General features: G+C 35.2%; 1 protein-coding gene across 1 annotated transcript in view; it reads left to right on the forward strand.

Moving 5' to 3' along the window:
• The window catches only part of LOC150096707 (polyadenylate-binding protein-interacting protein 1-like), a 199580-nt gene that overhangs the window by 25320 nt on the left and 159627 nt on the right, over positions 1 to 14633 (forward strand). The window contains exon 2 of the mRNA XM_090408127.1: positions 13838 to 14028. Coding sequence (XP_090264253.1) covers positions 13838 to 14028 — 191 coding nt within the window. The remainder of the gene's footprint in view (positions 1 to 13837; positions 14029 to 14633) is intronic.

The raw sequence follows: 14633 nt of genomic DNA on the forward strand, positions 1-14633 counted from the left end.
AAAAGTTAGTAGCGGTGTAACTTTTTCATGTAGTATTATCATAATTATATCATAAGCACAATTGGAAGAATGACGGTACGTTGTGCCCTTCGATTGGAAAATGCCCAAGTTCAATTCTCGTCATAGTGGGAAGAATCTTTGTGGACTTTTTTCAATTGAAGATGAGCTAGCCGATCTCATACAGAGGTAGCATAGTTTTTTCTCCCAGAAACTTGGGTTTTTCATTCCGCATACAGACAAATCGGCCTTCAGAACACACGCAATTTACAGACAAAAAGTACCAGTGGTGGTGGGAAGTAGATGGTGGTGGTGGTGTAGATGACACCTCCTTGATTTCCATTGGAGGTGTCACTAAATAATAATAATTATCCTGTATAACCCCTGAGGGTACTGGAATTTGTCTGCATAAAGTGAAGTGTTGAAATTTAAACATCCAGCATTGATATTGGGTTTTGATGTCGCTTTCCTTTATAATGCGATCTGTATCAATGGTGAAGGATAGCAGAGTTAGCAAGTACCCTTGTGTTACACTTTAACATCAACTCATTTTGCTGTACCTCCTTCAGTTCTAACAGCTGACTTGCAGCTTAAATATAGACTATGCATTGCCTGATACAATAGCCCATTTACAACATAGCATTTTGAATATTTTCTCTTGGCACCTTGTCATATGTTTTTGTAGATCTACAAAACTTAAACACATTCTTGTTATATTTCTGTGATTCTACAAAGTGAAAATCTGATGTGCTATCTCCTGCATGTGCTGGCTGAATCAGTTTTTTGCAGTGTGGCACTGGATTTCCAAAGTTGGTTCTTGGTTTTGAAGTCGTGCTTTTTTTTGTTTTCCACTAGTAAGATGCGTGTTTGAGTCTGCATTTTACCTCTGCAATCTGCTTGACATTCTTTTTGAAAATTTGTCTGTATTTTGCTTTTCAATATGATTTAATTTTTATCCTTCTCAAACTAAATAATCACTTCCTATTTCAAATCCCCTGTTTACTCTTGTCTCCTGAACTGGCACGAAGATATTACCATCAACAATAAGATGCTTATTTCTTGTTTTTACCATATGAATTTGTGCACATCTTTGTTACACATTGTATTAGCAATGACTTCCATGTTCTGAACAAAATCCAGCAGCTACTTGCCATTATTATTATTAGCTTTATTCGTTTCTTCAGTTTTCCCAAAACATTTCTATATGTCTGGTATTTATTTCTTATTTTGTAGTTTAGTTCTCTAACAACGACTAACTTTTTGTCTGCTGCCTTTTGTCATCTCTTGTGAAGTTTCCCCAGTCAGTTTTGCCTTTTCAGAGATTTCTGTGGTACCATAGGCATGAATAAGTTTTATTGTCCAATTCCCTATTGTGATGTTTGTTCACGTTATTCTACTTGAAATAGTCTGCAATTCAAGATTTTAGTGTTGAATGTTACAGGCATAGCCTGTAATATTCAACATACGATATTTAGGCCTTGTCATGGCTTAAATCATCATCGTGCCTATCAAGGATTTAGGCCTAAAGTGGTCTATTCTGACCTTAGAGGACATTCTGGATTTTTTTCTGATGGCTTGTAATTTAAGGCTTGTTTTGGTAATCTTTGTTTCCATTCCATCAACGTTTTCCATCCATTGGTGTTTATATTTTTTTATTTTTTTTTCTATTACTGATTCCTGGTTTAATTCTTTCATAATTTCTTTTGTGATCAAATAGAGCATACTTTGCAGTTTTTCTCAAACTTCATTTCAGCTGTTATTAATTATACTTTGTCTGGTTTGTTTTTGTACTAGGTTTGGTTTAAATAGTTAATTGCACCTGTTATTTTTAAATATTTTGCAATTCTTAGGTTTATATCTTTTTTCATATGTAATCATATATCCTAGTAGTTAAATAAATTCACCTGTTCTAAAATCTTGTTATCTATTACTATTTTAGTTCTTACTGGATCTTGCCCTTTAAAGGCCATTGTTTTTGATTTTTCTGTTGATATTATCATTCCATAATCTTTATCTATCTCATTTAAATTTAAAATACCTTTCTGTAAGTTATCTTTAGAATTTGTAATTATTATTTGGTCATTGGCAAAAAGGAGTGTTCACAGTAGGAGAGAGTTTAATACTTGATGGAAATTTTTATTTCATTTTATTATTTCATTTAGATAAATATTAAAAAGAGATAAACCAAGGAGACTGATTTATATCAGTCTCCTTGGTTTATCTCTCTTGTATATTATAGCTCATGATATCTGGCTTCGGCAAAGGTGCCCAGGGAATGGAAGGAAGGTAAGATTAGACTGGAAGTGTCTAATTATAGGCCAGTCTGTGTGTCATCAGTAGTTAAGATCTTGGAGAAAGTAGTGAGGAACTGTATACAGCATTGGGCAGATGAGGATAATGTTATCTGTGAGAGTCAACATGGATTTATGAATGGGTGCTCTTGTTTTAGCAACATGCTAGCCTTTTATAATAAAGTTACAAGAACATTAGATGAGAGAAAGGCATATACTGCAATTTTCTTAGACTTGTCAAATGCATTTGACAGGGTGCCACATGATAAGCTGATATTTAAGTTGCAGCACATGGATCTGGATGTCAGATTGGTCAACTGGATTCTGGATTGGCTGTCTGATAGGTATCAGAGTTGTGTATGGTGGAGCAGTTTCAAGGAGGCAGAGGGTTAAAAGTGGGATCCCACAGGGCTCAGTACTAGGACCTATATTGTTTAACCTTTATATCAATGACATTGCAAGGGGATATTCAGTTGTTTGCGGATGATGCGAAGCTGGGAAGGATTATTAGTAATAGTGCAGATGTGGTAGCCCCAAGAGGATTTGAATAAGCTAGATAGATGCCCAAATGAATGGGGGTGTCAGTTTTATGCAGCAAAATGTAAGGTCTTGCGGTTTGGGAAACATCGATGGGATGCTGTATACTCTATGGGAGGAGTTATACTGGAGGAAGTAGGGGAGACGAGATCTGGGGTTGATGATTGATAGAAACCTGAAGTTTAGGGGACATATTGCAAAGGTGGTGAAGGTAACACAGAGGATTGCTGCGATTATGAGAAGGACACTGACCTGCAGAGATAAGAGGGTTATCATTTCGTTGTATAAGTCTCTGATCAGACCACACTTGGACTATTGTTCTCAGATTTAGTCCCCAGGATTTGAAGGGGATAAATTAACTGTGGAAAGGATACAAAGATGGTTTCAGGACTGTACAAGGATAGTTATGAGGATTGGCTGAGGGAATGTGAACTGCAGAGTTTGGTGGATAGAAGGAGGAGAGTGATATGATTGAGACTTTTAAACTGTTGAGAGGTGGTTACAGGGTTGACACTGGGGAGTTCTTTCGCTTGGTTGAACAGCGGGAAGGAGTGATGACGAGAGGCCACCCTGGAAGTTACGAAAGGAAACTGTGAGCAAGAGAGTGAGGAGTGGTTTGTGTGGAGGGTGGTTGAACCGTGGAATGCATTGCCTGATGGAGTGGTGAGAGTGAGAACGGTCAATGAATTTAAGGAGTGGTATGATAGACTGTGTTTCTTAGGAAGGACCTCCCACGATGAGTCTTGACTCCATGGAGGCCTGAATAATAATAATAATGATGATGATTTAATGTTATTTATATTTGATTATTTTCATATATACTTATGATAGCTTTTAGAATATTATTTGGTATTTGTCTTTCTTTTAATATGTTAAATAAAATGCTTCTTTTTAACTTTGTCAAATGCTTTTTTCAAAGTGAATAAATGTAATATGTGTTTCTAAAGTGTATTCTATTCTTTTTTCTATTATTAATTTTAGGCAGAAGGCTGGGTCTATACATGATTGTCCTTTTCTAAATCCATTCTGTACTTCTAAAATAAAGTTTTCAGAATATTTTATTAGTTTGCTATTTAAAATTCTGCTATATATTTTGTAACAAGAATTTAGCGTACTTATACTTCTATAGTTTTTAGGGTCATCTCTATTTTTTTTTAAAGATAGGGATCACAATTGCTTTTTTTCCATTCTATTGGGGGGGGGGGTTACTAGTTGAATAGATTTTATTTAAAAATATTAGGAGTCTTTCTTTGAACCTTGTTCCTGCATATTTATATAATTTTGAACCTAATTTATCTTCTCCAGTTGATTTTTTGTTTCTTTCAGGCTGATTTCTAATTTTTCTTTACTTTTTTTCATTAATGTTTGCCAGTTATCCTTTTTAAAATATTTATCTGTCCACAATTCTGTATAGAAATTTATAAATTCTAATTTCAATTCTGTGTTTAATTTTATATTTTCTTTAGTATCTGTACTTAAGTGTTTCAAAATCTTATATACATTGGGTTTTATTTTATATAAATCATGTTCTAAATTAGAAACAAATTTGTTCCATGATTCTGTCTTTTTCTGACTTGTCTTTTAGCTATGGCTCTTATTTTTTTATATTATTTCAAAAAATTTATCTTTTTTACCTTGGTTTTGATAATGCCAGTTATGTTCTGGTGCTTCTAAGTCCTCTGTTAATTCTGTTCTTAAATATTTTCTAACTTGTTCAATTGCTAGCTTGGTTGGCTGAGTAGTTAGTGTATCTGCTCTTCAGGCAAAAAAGCTGAGAGTTCAAATCCTGCTGTGGGTATGGATCAGTGGCACACTCAGGATTTAATCTTGTGGGAGGGGGGGGGAGTTGAGTAGACGATTTGAGAATACACACTATGCATTGCATACGAGCTATGACTGAGCATCTGCAGTGATTGCCAATACATGATACTCGTAATCTCCTCTGACCAGGCTCGGGCAAACGAAGTAATGCCCGAGCACTACTTCATTCGCTTTGCGTTCACAGTGGCCAGGATTCCTGAGTGCTAGAGGGTTGGAAGTTTATTTTTCACTTGGTTAGACTTTAATAAATTTAGTTTAATCCTTTATCCAAGTGTAAGCAAACAAAGTTTGCACCTGAAAATATCTTCAGGACTGGGGTAAGGTAGTGCAACTCCGAGCAAAGGTGGACTGATCTCTCATCACGCCTTGTCTCAGTATCTCCCATAATGCAAAGCACATCTCCTTGCAGACATGTATACTGCTATGCATTAAGGGCCACTACCCAGACCAGTTTCAACCTTTATTGAGGTCTCGTCAGTGGGAGGCAGACCCAACCGTGGAGATACTAAGGCAGAAGCAATAGAAGAGGTCATATTTACCTATAGGAGTTGCCAACAGGTGTACCACCTTATTATTGAATTACTCTGGATTTAGAGAAAGATGTTGGATAAAGAATTAAACTAAATATTTATTATAGTCTAACCAAGTGAAAAATAAACTTCCAACATCTTTCTCTAAATCCAGAGTAATTCAAAATAAGGTAAATATGACCTCCCCTGTTGCTTCTGCCTCACACTGACGAGACCTCAATAAAGGTTGAAACTGGTCTGGGTAGTGGCCCTTCCCTTAATGCATAGCAGTATACATGTCTGCAAGGCGTTGGGAGATATAATAAATTTAGTTTAATCCTTTATCCAAGTGTGAGCAAACACAGTTTGCGCCTGAAAGTATCTTCAGGACTGGGTTAAGGTGGTACACACCAGGGCAACTCGTTGCAAAGGTGGAGCAAGCTACCAACACTCCTATCCTAGTATCTCCTATAATGCAAAACACATCTCCTTGCGGATATGTCTATTGTTATTGTTATGCATTAAGGGAAGGGCCACTACCCAGACCGGTTTCGACCTTTATTGAGGTCTCTTCAGTGGGAGCCAGGCCCAAGTCGAGAAATCAGGCAGAAGCATTTGCAGATCATCTCCACCTATAGGAATTGCCAATTGGTGTGCCACCCTTTTTTAATAAATTACTCTGGATTTAGAGAAAGATGTTGAAAGTTTATTTTCCACTTGGTTAGAGTATAATAAATTTAGTTTAATCCTTTATCCAAGTGTGAGCAAACACAGTTTGCGCCTGAAAGTATCTTCAGGACTGGGTTAAGGTGGTACACACCAAGTGTGAGCAAACTGTGTTTGCTCACACTTGGATAAAGGATTAAACTAAATTTATTATACTCTAACCAAGTGGAAAATAAACTTTCAACATCTTTCTCTAAATCCAGAGTAATTTATTAAAAAAAGGGTGGCACACCAATTGGCAATTCCTATAGGTGGAGATGACCTGCAAATGCTTCTGCCTGATTTCTCGACTTGGGCCTGGCTCCCACTGAAGAGACCTCAATAAAGGTCGAAACCGGTCTGGGTAGTGGCCCTTCCCTTAATGCATAACAATAGACATATCCGCAAGGAGTTGTGTTTTGCATTATAGGAGATACTAGGATAGGAGTGTTGGTAGCTTGCTCCACCTTTGCAACGAGTTGCCCTGGTGTGTACCACCTTAACCCAGTCCTGAAGATACTTTCAGGCGCAAACTGTGTTTGCTCACACTTGGATAAAGGATTAAACTAAATTTATTATACTCTAACCAAGTGGAAAATAAACTTTCAGCGTTGGGAGATATCAATATCTCCCATGGTGCTTTGCATCATGGGAGATACTGAGACGAGGAGTGATGCGAGCTCAGTCCACCTTATCCCAGTCGTGAAGATATTTTCAGGCGCAGATTTTATTTGCTTACACTTGGATAAAGAATTAAACTAAATTTATTATAGTCAAACCAAGTTAAAAATACACTTCCAAGTTTAAGCAAATAAAGTCTGCGCCTGAAAATATCTTCACGACTGGGATAAGGTGGTGCAACTCAGAGCAAAGGTGGACCGAGCTCTCATCACTCCTTGTCTCAGTATCTCCCATAATGCAAAGCACTATGGGAGATATTGATATCTCCCAACACCTTGCAGACATGTATACTGCTATGCATTAAGGGAAGGGCCACTACCCAGACCGGTTTCAACCTTTATTGAAGTCTCGTCAGTGGGAGGCAGAAGCAACAGGAGAGGTCATATTTACCTTATTTTGAATTACTCTGGATTTAGAGAAACATGTTGGAAGTTTATTTTTCACTTGGTTAGACTATAATAAATTTAGTTTAATCCTTTATCCAAGTGTAAGAAAACAAAGTTTGTGCCTGAAAATATCTTCAGGACTGGGGTAAGGTAGTGCAACTCCGAGCAAAGGTGGGCCGAGCTCTCAGTATCTCCCATAAGATAATGATACTGAGATAAGGAGTGATGAGAGCTCGGTCCACCTTTGCTCGGAGTTACCTGGTGTTGCACTACCTTACTCCAGTCCTGAAGATATTTTTAGGTGCAAACTTTGTTTGCTTACACTTAGATAAAGAATTAAACTAAATTTACTATTATGCTAGAGGGTATTCCCACCTTATGTGATAGCTAATTCATAAGTAGCATAGAAATAGAAGACACAACGTAAATAAAAAAAATAATAATTTTAATTAGGAAAATATTTTTGGATATTTTTTTAGTGTTTTTTTTGGGGGGGTGCCTTGGCCCCCTCCTTGGGTGTGCCAATGGTATGGATGTTTGTGATAATTATTTTCTCTGATTTCTAACCTACATTTTATGGATTCTCTAGCAGCTGCATTATTGAATGTACTTATTAATTTTTGAAAAACTTAATTCATCTAAGAAAATTGCAAATATGTAATGAGATGGCAATTTTAATAACAAAAATGGCTTCTAGAAATCCAAGACTTGTTCAAATCATGTGATTTAGTTTTTCATGATAATAATTTCATAAAATTCAGTCATCACAAAATAGAAAAAATACATCAAAAAGTATATTTTTATTTCAAAATATTTACTGTGTGTGAGAGAGAGAGGGGGGTGGGGGATTTGTATAATGTACTGTAAAAAGAAAATTGTTTTCTTATAGTATGTGGGATTTAGAAGTGTGTAAATAATCTTTTACACTAAAATTCCTAAAGCAACAGCAGTGTTTATCTTAGGACATACATCTTTATGCTCAAGTTTTTCTGGGATGAAACTTGTAAGAGAAAAACATAACTATAAAAATTATGTAATAAAACAGCTAAAACTCATTTAGGTTTCTTATACATTGTCCTAACATTAATTGTGGACTATCTGTGCCCAAACTTTAAAAAATTATCAGCAAATGTATATTTTATTTTTCAATTTTATGATTTTGATAGCAGTATAGTTTACAGCCTAGCTCACAGTTGACTCCATTTAAAATGATGATTATTATTATAACACATAGCTTCTTTACACAAACTGAAATGTTTGTATGTTAACGGTTTGATTAAATTTTAATGTTAATGTGTTTTTTCCACTTAAATAATTTCCCACAGGTTTCTCTTTCCTAGGAAAACTCTTTCAATGTTGATGGAAGAATTAAATAACTGCAAAGAATGCATTGGGAAATTAAAGACCTGCAAATATGCCTGTTTCTTATACAGTGCTGCATACTGCCATTCTTGACTCCTAAGCACAATCTAGCTGAGCAAGTGGCAGCAGGATTTTTTGTTAGTTCAATCAATAAGGATCAGGTTCAATCCATCCTTATCTAGTGTTTCTCTTGCAGAATTTCTGTTGTGTCCTTGAACTAGGAGGGATAGTCTGATTCTGTAAAGTTTATTTGGAAATGTCCTTGAAGGATGTCAATAACACTACATATAACTGAGAGGGAGAGAAACTGGAGCCCTTGATCTATAGACTGAACTTGTCAACAGCCACTTGAGGTCTCTGCTTACTTGATGTTGTATTTGGACTCATAGGCACAGTTTGACAGAGTAAGCAGCAGAGATATTCTCTAGCTGGTTAGGAATCTTAATGCATCACCATCTGGTTCAGTTCTACTTACTAATTAGTAGCTGCCTGTAGAGTTGCTTTGCTACTATACTCTCAAATGGGAGTTTCTGCATCTCTAGTATGTTTGCTACAACACTCCCCTCACTCTGTTTTTCCAAATTATTCCTAGTTACTTCAGTTCCCACATAAGCAAGATAGCGGTTTTGTTGTTTATCAGTGAAAGTAATCTATCTAGAGGTGGAGGTCTACTTGGCATTTTTTTCTTCTTCGTTATGCATTAGATGAGATATCTGTTGTGACCAAGACTTCATCTTCTTAGTTTCCAACTATAGACTTATTTTATTATTCTATCTTCACTTCTTCTCTCCACATGTTCAATCCATTTTATTCTTCAGGTTGATACCCAATTGTTTATTCTTGTATTTCACATTGTTTTCTTATATGTGTATTTATTTATTTTTTTAATCTAGTCTAGTTTTATTTACTGTTTTTCTTAATACATTCATTTTGCCTGTTTAACATTTGTCTTGTTTTCCTAGTGTCTGGTCTTGTTTCTGCATTATGTCATAATAGGCCTAAGTACTGTTTTATAAATTCTTGTTTTTCTCTACTCTATGATATTTATTTTTCCATATTGTTTCATTCAAACATACTGATATTCTTGCAGCTTCTGCAACTTGTTCTCTGACTTCTAGATGTGACCTTCCTTCCCAGTTCAGTTGTATACCTAAATAGTTGTAATTTGTTTAATAATAATACCTTATAATTCTAATTTGCATCTTTGTGGTTCTTGTGATATTGTCATACATTTTGTTTTAGTTTTTGATATCTTCATATTATATAATTTTGCTGCTTTATTAAATGCATGTAGTAATATTTGTAACTGAGTTTCATTTTCTGCAATTAATAGTACATAATCTGTATAACATGATTCTTATTATTTTGTTATTTATTTCCACTCCTGTATTTTAAATTTTTGTATTATTTCATCCATTATTATATTGAATATTGTTGGACTTAGTCTCTTTGTCTAATACCATTACTAATCTCTTTACTTATTTTTTTCTTGTGTTTTTATTATACAGCTATTATCATATATTTTTTTTTAATTTATGAGTTTGTGGATTGAGTCAGTGAAGACAGAGTTGTAGAGTAGGTACCCTCCCTCGATGAGTCTTTGGACTCCCTGGAGGTGTCATATAATAATCTGTATTGTTTTCGGATACTTCTCTGCAATATTTCTGTTACATCTTGAATTAATTCTGTCAAATGCTTTTTCATATCTATAAAGCATATAAATAATTTCTTATTGTATTCTATTGTTTTCTCTATCAATTGCCTGATTATGAATATTGCATCTGTACATGATCTATGCATTTTTAAGTTTGCAAAATATGCATTAACAACCCATTAGTACCTTGTCATGTATATGATTAATATTTAAAAATGTTAGTGTTGTGTGTTTCTATATATTTATTTATATTTATGTAAAATTTAAAAATATTGACAATGGAGAGGACAAAGATAAGTTATGAGTGTTGAATATATGCAAGCCAACTTACATGTAATACCAAAGTGGCTGTTGTCATGAGTCCCTGTTCTCCCTACTTATATGTAATGCTGCTGAAGCCCTACTACTGAAAGTCAGAGGTATACCTATTGAAGTTTCTCCTCAAACAAATCTGATACAATATGTTTGATAGTAGATGCATGTACTGTAAAGGTGTAAAGTATGAATTTGAGTACTTTGCGAGTTTATGCCATAGTTATCCAAGATGGACTTAAGTCTCCAGGTGGGGAAAATGACAAATTTCTAGTTTAATTCATAATCGGGCATTGTGTTGAATGATGTGTTAAGTCCACCAGAGTTTAATGTACCCATACTTGCTACGGTTAGGGAGGTTCCTTGTTGCCGATGCCAAATCCATGCTATGGATTTGGCATCAGTATCAATAATACATATCCAATCTTGTGTGAAGTGTCCAAGGCATGGTCTGCTAGTTCTGACTTGTAATTATAGCATATGTATTATGTTTTTCAAGGCAGGTGCTAAGTTTTTGTTGTTTATCTAAAGTAGGCCAACCTGAAGGCAAATTGCACTTTATATGTGCCTGAATGTGAGCAGAGTTTGTCCTTAGAAGAAAGGATAAGGATTGATAGTTTGGTGGGTTTAAAAGTAGGGGGGGGGGTTTGCCTTACAGGTGATTCTGCCTCTTTAACCATTTTCTGCATTGATTACTGTTTGGCTGAATTAGTTTTTTGTTAAGCGCCTCCGTAGCGCAATTGAAAGAACGATGGTATATTGCGCCATTCGATTGGAAAAGGCCTAAGTTCAATTCTCGTCATGACAGGAGGAATCTTTATATGGACTTTTTGAATCGAAGGCGAGTTAGCCGATCTCATACGGAGGTAGCAGGGTTTTACATTCTGCATACAGACATATCGGCCCTTCAGAACACGTGCGATTTACAGACAAAAAATACTAGTTGTGGTGGTCAGTAGATGGTGCTGTTGTAGATGATTGGTAGTACAGAATCGGTGTAATAGTGGAGACAGTTGTACAATAGGTGTCCTCTCGCGATGAGTCTTCGGACTCCTTGGAGGTGTCACGAATAATAATAATATAATGGAAGATTTTTAAATAAACAGTTCCATCATCAGTCAAATTCTATGGTATCCTAAAACATTTACACATTAACAGTGGATTTACTAGCAAACATTGCCCACCTTTGAACACAAACTATGGAAGGTTTTAAAGAGACTCATATGAACATTCTTGATATTTCCAGGGTGTTTAGTATGCCATTGAGCCCTACTTAGTGAACTTTTTTGTTTTAGTATCTGCCTTGCATATTCTTTATAATTTGGTCACTGCTTTCCTCTGGATGTTCACTACATGTCATGGTTGGATGACTCCCTCTCTTCAGATTTAATCATAAATGTTGGATTACCCTAGGGTTTATGGATTTTCATCCATGTTCTTCTTGTATATAAATAGGATAGCAAATATCCAATCCATAATATGCCAATGGCAGTGCATTCTATTCCTCTTCATTTGACAAAATTTATACCCATTTTTCATATATGCAGATTTCTACACTAGATTAGATTTCCTTCCTCAAGCTAACTTTCACTACCTTGCCTTTCCTAGTACAAACACATTGCATTTGTTGGCCTCCAAAAAAAAACAACAAATCCATCTGAAAATTCACTTCCCTATAGAAAATGGAACTCTTCTCTCCCCTTCTTAAATACATTAGTGAAATGATTACCAAATGGTTTGTCTTTTTCTGTTTATAGAAAACCAACACATACTGGAAGGTACTTATACAATCAGTCACATCACCACCCATCCCAAAAGTACAGCATCCTCAAAACACTTATACACAGAACTAGAGCTCATTGTTCAAAATTACATAATCCTTGAAAATGAGCTCAGTATCTTTTGTAACACTTTAATTTTTAAGCCAGTGGATACATCTCCTATAAAATAGACAAAATCTCCTCTCCCATCCTTCTTATAAACAATAATCAAAACTATTCCTTATATTCAGGGCACATCTGAAAAGATAGCTGAAGTTCTGCACATATAATCTCCTTGCTACTTTCAAACCACTCATTCAAGTCATTACTTTCATTCTAGTGTATAAAGTTCATGCAGTTCAACCTATTTTTGACACTGTAAATTTGTTGACATACACCTTGAACATAAATTGCATCTGCAGTCATCTGTATAGCAAGTCAGGACTGGGATCCATGCTCTGGATGTTCCTTTGCACAAAATTTAAATAGACGAAAACTGCACTATATGGAAGTCACTGTAGAGTCTGAGAAAGACTAATTTTAGAATTGGCATGGACTCTGAAGCACTCCCCTCATCTTAATAAGTATGGGTGTATTAATTTGACTAAGACTACATTAAATTTAAAATACTAAGACTACATTTAGCCTGATTTTTCTCTGAATTAATTTCATTATCCTCCTTCTCAGAAGGAACCTTGTTTGGACATTCAAATTGTTATAGAAACAATTTGGAAGTGTTTTTGCAAAAATGTAATTGAGTCCTATTAGCACAGTTGTAATTTGTGCTCTGATTCTAGTGGGAAAAAAAAAAGTTTCATTTAACTTTCCAATTTAATTTTCTTCTGGTGGTGTTTAAATAGTTTGAAGCACTTATCAATAACCTGTAAAATGGGTAAACCAGCCAGAAGAATACATGCAATTAAGACATAATCTGGTATTCTTGTAGCTTTAATTGCTGGTATGGACATAAATTCATACCCTATCCCCTTGCAAAATAAAAAAGTTTCCCTTTCTACTCAAGACTACTGCTTAGCTAGATAGCTGCTGATCTTTGGTAACTGGGTGTCGTTTTGGTATTTGGTATCATTGTCAGGGTGGCCGAGTGGTCTAAGGTGCCAGACTTGAGGATAATCTCCTTTTGTGTAACAAGATTCTGAATTCTGGTCCACGAATGTGGCGTGGGTTTGAATTCCACTCCTGACAGTCTTTATTTGAATGATGGCAGCAGCCACAGCTCAAATTACGAATGGCATGTCACCACGTCCTCCCCTATTTAAGGACTACACATTGCATAGCATACTACAGGATTTTGTGGTATGCGGTGTTTGTGATATGTATGCATCCCAGCAGTTGGGTATGTGGCAAGTGAGAGATGTGGGGGGGGGGTACATATATGTGGAAAATGTAGAAAATGAGAAGAACTTTGAGTTAGAGATTACCATAACTGACCTCAGCAGTGTTGTCAGAGGTGGGAGAATATCGACCTAGAGAGAATGAATGGAATATAAATGAAAAAATGGTGTCGAGGATGAATGGCGAGCAAGAGTGGATAGCTTGGAGAGAGAGAGAGAGATGTAATGTGAAAATTCTTAGAAAAAATTTAATGATATACAAAAGAATATATATTAAATCTCTTGCAATAAAACAACAAATATGCAAGGTTTTTTTTTTATTTAGATTTGAATAGATTTTTTTTAGTAATTCATACCTCTGTGTACTAAGAATAAATCCATCCATTGAAACTAATGATGCATCCTGTTTTAATTAATTCTTAGCTTGTTATTTCTGTTTTCATTCTATAATTCAGCTCTCTTTATTATAGAACCAGGAATAGCACCATTACCATCTAATGACCAGCCTCATCCAGACTCAGTGAGAAGTAATTGCAGTACTACCAATACTACTGCCACTCCATCTCAACCAGGAAAACAGAAAATCTCTACCCTTTCTCCATATGCAAAGGAATTTTTTCCACGCAATTTCCAGCCGCCTGCAAGGGTTACTCCAACACGGGTAAGTAAAATATTTTAACTTTGTTTCTTTTAATGAGCAGCATGTTTTCAGTTGGGGTTAATGATACTGAGGATAAATTCTCAGTATGTACAATGGCAAATTCAAAAGTATCCTCAGTGTAATGATTGAAATAGCATAAATCTTCCTATATTGATATTCTCAATTGCTCTCACACATGGTTTGAAATTGTTCCAAGTTAAATGAAAACAGAAATCTGATTTTATTTTTGGAAAAACTGTTGTTTGACAGTGACTTTCAGAGAATTCTGTCATACTCTGGTCTTTTTTTTTCTAAGTCATGATAGTGTGTTTGTGTTGACCTTTTTTTTTTTGACTTGTGTACTCTAGATAAAATTTCATCTAATTTTATCACTAATGTGGTTGAATTGCAATGACTCAACCATTTTGAACAGATGTTAAATATTGAATTTGATCAAATTCCACTTGCTAAATTATTAATTAAACATCCTAAATCTCAAATTTTGTTAAATTCTATTTATCCAGAGTAGGATATATTGCAGTATATAACTTTAATACAAAGTTGAGTAGTTTTCAGAGATGAACTTGTAGACTCAGATACATAAACATCATTGAAGAAAAAAATGA

The sequence above is a fragment of the Typopeltis vanoorti genome, chromosome 18 (assembly GCF_054136105.1).
Source record: "Typopeltis vanoorti isolate ZY-2024b chromosome 18, IOZ_Tvanoo_1.0, whole genome shotgun sequence".
NCBI lineage: Eukaryota > Metazoa > Arthropoda > Arachnida > Uropygi > Thelyphonidae > Typopeltis > Typopeltis vanoorti.